General features: G+C 44.8%; 1 protein-coding gene across 1 annotated transcript; it reads left to right on the top strand.

Annotated features, from left to right (window-relative positions):
* Positions 1–4345: 4345 nt before the first annotated feature.
* PPP1R2C (PPP1R2C family member C) lies at positions 4346–5378 on the top strand. The gene is given in 3 exon segments (XM_032618894.1): positions 4346–4430; positions 4679–4876; positions 4879–5378. Coding segments are annotated over 3 exon segments (783 nt in total).
* Positions 5379–5758: the final 380 nt, after the last annotated feature.

The following is a 5758-nucleotide window of genomic DNA, read 5'->3' as shown; positions in this document are numbered from 1 at the left end:
ACAAGGCCTGCCTTCTGGTATCTTTGCCATTATTTTCTATATAACTCCTGGCAGACATTCCCACTGATGACATTTTTCTTCACTGAACATTCCCAAACTAGATTATCCTCTTGGAAGGGGGCAAAGTTGATGTTTACTATGTAACGTCAGAAATTCTCATTGATGTCCTGTCTCCTTAGTGACCTGCACTCAATGAATATGCTGGTCTGAATCACTACAGTAGAAAATCTCCTCACCCCCATTCTCAAAACAAGTGATCACTCAGAAAATCAACCCTTGGGATAAACTGCTTTGGGCAATGACTCTTGCAGTGATTTTCCAATTGACGCCCCCTCCCCAAGTCCCTGTGATGTCTCAGGAGCCACCTCTGAGATCCCAAGCAGTGAGAATTCTGGTGTCCCTACCTCCACGCAGACAGACAAACTCCATTGCTTCCTAGCTCCAATTTTACTAATTTTTATTCTGTAATTCTATGTAATATTTAATTTGTAAAACAAGGTTTACTGGGCTTCCCTGGTGGTGCAGTGGTTAAGAATCCACCTGCCAATGCAGGGGACACGGGTTCGAGCCCTGGTCTGGGAAGATCCCACATGCCGCGGAGCAACGAAGCCCATGCGCCACAACTACTGAGCCCGCGTGCCGCAACTACTGAAGCCTGCTAGCCTAGAGCCCGTGCTCCACAACAAGAGAAGCCACCACAATGAGAAGCCTGCTCACCACAACAAAAGAGTAGCCCCCGCTCGCCACAACTAGAGAAAGCCCGTGCACAGCAACGAAGACCCAACACAGCCAAAAATAAATGAATAAATATTTTTTTTTAAAAATTACTGCTTTAAAACTTACAATGAAAAAGATGGAAAACCATTGTCTCACTGAACCTCTCTAGACCTACCCGTATTTCCAGGCTCTTCCTTTCAAAAGATTTTTGTTCACTTCCCTCAGTTCATTCACCCACTTTGCAGAAATATGGACATCTGCCGCAGAATATGGACATGTGCCAATGATTGTTCAGGAATTAACGATGAAATACACAATCCTTCTCTTAGTTTGGGTTCCTCCTGCAAAAGCAGAGCCGGAGAAAAAGGCTTTCATTTGGGACTGTGATCCCAGGGGGCAGGATAGCAGGAGAGGGCTTGTGAAACAGGGCAGGAAAGAAGCCAACACGAGTCTGCATGCATCAGTAAGTTGGCCATCCACTCCCCAGGCTCCACCAGGAATCCAGAGTGCAAGGGATTCATGCCCCTCCCCTCTCCCAGCAGGCCTGAAGTCCAGATGGCAGCAAGTGATGTATAAATAAACTCTAGCTCCTTCGCCAGTGGGGTGGAGGTAGGCCATGGGGGTAACTCTTCTACATTGACTTCTAGAGTTTCTCAGGAGCATTAAGCTCTAGTTGCCTACAGTAGGAACTGCTTTTCCAATGCATCCTTTGCCTCCTGCCCTTCTCTGTCTCACTTCCCCCATCCCCTACCAGTATTTTCGGCAAATCTCCTCCTGAGTAAGCTACTTGCACTCGAGTCCTTGTCTCAGGGTCAGCTTCTAAGGGAACCTAATCTAAGGCAGGGATATTTAATAGAATATCAGAAATTTGGGTTTGGAATATGAGAGAGAGAAATATAGATTCAAAACCAAATAGCACTTTTATTTTTATATTACACAATATCCAGCATAATTCTCCAAGTACTGTGGACAATTCTTGGGTGGACTGATGTACACCTTCAGATGCTACATGGCTGAACTAGTATTAATCTCCACTTCTGGCAGCATGATTGGTCCCAAAAAAGCTGACTGCTTCTCATTGTTTTACTAATTTCTCACCAATGGCACCCAGTAGGACATCTGGGATACCTTCCTTGTTTATGGTAGCTTTTGGTTTCTTAGGTGTTCCAATCTTTGGTTGAGAATTTCTGGTTCCTGGCTTAGTTCTCCTTTTGAACCAATTCCTGTATTTACCGCATTTGGAGAATGGCTGCATGGAAGGGAAATGATTCTTAGTGGAAGAAATGAAACCATGGAGTGACCTACCGTCAGGCTTAACAATCAGTTAGTTTAAATATCAGTGACTTTTTAAATGTATTTTAAAACTGTGATGATAGAACAGCATGCATATTTAGATGTATTTATCAAATATTAACCCACTGAAGACCACTGAAGCACAACCTCACTTTTGTGCATTCAGAATGAAGGTTCTCCTACTGGACATACAGTCAATGGTCACACTAAATATTTGTTGAAAGAAGGGCTTTCTAGGTCTGTATCTAAATTTCATATAACGTGTCATTGACTAGGAAAGTTTTTGTCAGTCTCGGGTGTGTGTGTGTGTGTGTGTGTGTGTGTGTGTGTGTGTGTGTGTGTGTGTGTGTGTGTGGTAGAACCACAGACCTATCTGCTCAGCCCTTGTCCTAGGGCAATAACAAGTGAATCGTGTAAAGAGGAATGTTGGAAAGAGTGCCGATCTTTTCTAAATTTTCGGCTTGTGGTAATGTTGACTAGATTGAGAGTTTTTAGCTTGATGGTAAAAACTCAAAATTTGGATTTTTCTTAGGGCAACTTTCATGAAGCAGATAATTAGCCAATGGTAGGCGAAAGAGATTACTTTTAAATAATGTGCAACTGAGATCTGTAATACCTGGTGATTTCTTTAAAATATTTTGTCTGTGGCCCAGGTCAGAAGGTCACAATCACGGTGCTCCTGCCCTAGCATGAACCGCCAATGTGTTACTGCATTTCAGAAAACTCAAGAACTTCGGGAGGGCTGACTCATTCTATCTTGAACAGCTTGTATATTCAGATCACAGTATGTGGGGTGGGTGCTGTATACACTGAAAAGCAAAATCCCAATGCACTGGATCTTGCTTTTGGATTTTCAGCGTCTCCCTCAACGTCCTGTTTACAGCTAAAGATGCACAGACCCACTGTGCCTGCCAGCCAGGACCAATTGCGTTTGTGCGGGCCTGTGCTGCCTTTCAGGCAGGTTTTTGAAAAGAGTGGCCTGGAGTATTTCTGAATAATGAAAGTTGGTTTTTTTGCCCCCTCACATACTGGAGGGTTTTCCCGTAGACCTGAAGATCGGCTTTTGAATCCCTGAAAGCCCTTACCACACAATACAGCTTTTTTCAAAGAGTACTGGTATCAGGAAATTCTTTTTCTGAGATGAATAACACAGTTTTAAAGTGATTGCAGAGCTCCTGAAGTTAGTAGGACTTTGGAGAATACAGGACAACTTGAACTTAAGGTACTTAAGACCCTTGTAAAAGTTTTATGGTTCTTTCATGCTTTTGCTTTTGGGTTCTAAAATGTAGAAAGACGTTGAGGGAGAGAAGAGGAAGCAAAATGTTATCAGAAGGGGGGGAAAAAAAAACCTCTTGTGAATGCTACCTGGAGGGTAAAATGTGAAACTGGATCTTAATTTCCTTTTTGTTTTTGAGAAGAATGTCACTGCCTATGAAATATGAGGCCTGTGAAAGACAGAATGTTCCGAAGTCACTCTTTGGGACAGTCCCCAACTTCCACATGTGGGGTGTTTTTCTCATGTGACTGATTGAACAAATTGTAACTGACAGTGAAAACTCTGGAGCCCCCTTTTCTCCACTCACAAATCTCAGTCTTCCAATTACCTGTCACCTATCATTTATTCTTCATTCCATAAATATTGTGGTAATACCTACTATATGCCAGCTACAGCATGATGTTGTGAAGCTGAAGACAATCCTGAGAAAAACAGACACCTTCCCCTGTGTCTTGGAATTGACCATCTAGTGTACACAGATAATAAACATAATTGCCACAACTCCGAGCGCTGTCAAGGACAATAAGAGAGGCCATGAAAGCACCCTATCTGCTTTGGAGGTCAGGAAACAGGCTCTTGTAAGGCAGTCATGACTGAGCTGAAACCTGAAGGGGCACTGCAGGCTGTGGGAAGAACCCAGGGAAAAACTCTGGGACAGGAAGGGAGGAGAGCGCTCCTGGAACCGAAAGGCCAGCATACAAAGCTAGAGGCAGGGTGCGGAGAACTGGGGTGCGGGGGGAGCCCATCATAGAGCTGCTTTCTGCCTCTTCTGGATTTGGGTCTTTATGTGAAAGAAAAGGGGCAGCCATTAAAGGGTTTGAAAGAGAGATGCGACAAGATTTGATGGCGTTTTTAAAAGACCACACTGAATAGAGGGTGAATGAGAGGTCAGAAGGCAGCAGGAGGGGTGATGGGGGTGAGGGCTAGTTCAGAGGCTGTGACGGTGACCCCGACCACAGATGGTGGTGACTTGAATCAGGGTGGCGGCAGAACTGGAGTTTCTTGAAATATTTAAGCCAGTAGCGAAGGGCTGGATAGGAGAAGAAACAATATGTGATCATGGAGGATTGGGGTGGGGGGCAGAGGGAGGAGCTCCCAGCCAGTGTAAGTGGCTGGGCATTGGGACCTTTAACCGAGGGTCAGGGTAGGAAGGGTCCTCTAGCCCCTAGGCCTCCAATCTTTCCAACCCAAGGAGTGGCTTTGAAACTTTGGCCTGTGACCCCCAGGGAGAAATATGTTTTACACTGTCCGCCCGCACACAGACAGGGGATAGAGAAATTCACAACACAGTGCTTCCCCGTTTCATGTGCAACGAAGGCAGATTTCCTGTCTTACACTATTAAACAAACAAAAACATAGGTCCTCTTGGCCTCCCCTCCCCCCTCCCCCCAGGCGTTGACGGCGGCGCTGATGGCGGCGGGGACCACTGTGGCATCACCCGCGTTGGACTTTGTGACACCAGGGCCGGGAAGTCCCAGAAGTGGGAGGAGTCGAACTTCCTGGCGACCTACCGCCCAGCGTACAGAAACTGCGATTTCATGAAGATGAATGAGCCCCGCGCTCGCCAGCTCGGTCTGGAGGAGGACGGGAAGGAGGTGCAAAGAGTGATTTCGAAACTAAAGAAGCCATGACCCTCAACAGCTTAGCCAATAAATTAGCCACCACTGATACCTCGGAGCTCAACTATCCAGTGCGGGAGCCGAAGAAGGATGGGGCGCACACCAGCAAAATCTTCCTGGACAAACAAGAGAAACAGCGTCAGTTCGAAATGAAAAGGAAGCTTCACTGCAACCAAGGACTGAACATCAAATTGGCCAGACAGCTGATTTCCAAAGATCTACAACGTGAGGAGGTTGAGGACGAAAACAAAGAAAGTTGGCATGCCACCAGCCAAGACAAGACTACCACCATGAAAGAATCAGAGGACGGCCCCACCAGCGAAGAGGAACTGCAGACCCAGTCATTCAACGACGAGAAGACAACGTTTGATCAACGCTGCAATTGTTTGTCAGATCCAAACCCTGTTACTATAACCTGCGGCTTCTTGTTCTGTAGAGCTCATGCTTCAAGTACTGAAATACTTATCAGTTAAATTGTACTGCGATAATTAAACGGTAAACTTAGAAGATAATAGGTTAACTGGAAAAATCCCTGCTTGCTATTCTGTCTGGTTCTTTGACACAAATACCAATTCTGATATTCGTCTAAAGCCCCATTACTTTGAGAAAACTGTTGGTTAATGTACGTAGCATATAGCTTTCGATGTGTTGAATGTTTAAAGGGGGACTGATTTATATTCACTTCTAGCTGTACTAACTTTTATAGAAAAGGTTTTGTTACAAAATCTAAATGCAATTGGTACAGTGGATTATGTAGTCTGATAAATATTCAGGCTGAAAAATACTTGTCTTTAGGGTGATTGGCCTGTTTAATTGAGAGGAGATATAAGAGTTATTGTTACATTTTACCTTT

This window comes from Phocoena sinus, chromosome X, assembly GCF_008692025.1.
Source record: "Phocoena sinus isolate mPhoSin1 chromosome X, mPhoSin1.pri, whole genome shotgun sequence".
NCBI classification, from domain to species: domain Eukaryota; kingdom Metazoa; phylum Chordata; class Mammalia; order Artiodactyla; family Phocoenidae; genus Phocoena; species Phocoena sinus.
Note: the sequence above shows the minus strand (reverse complement) of the source record. Positions and strands in the feature narration are given on the sequence as shown.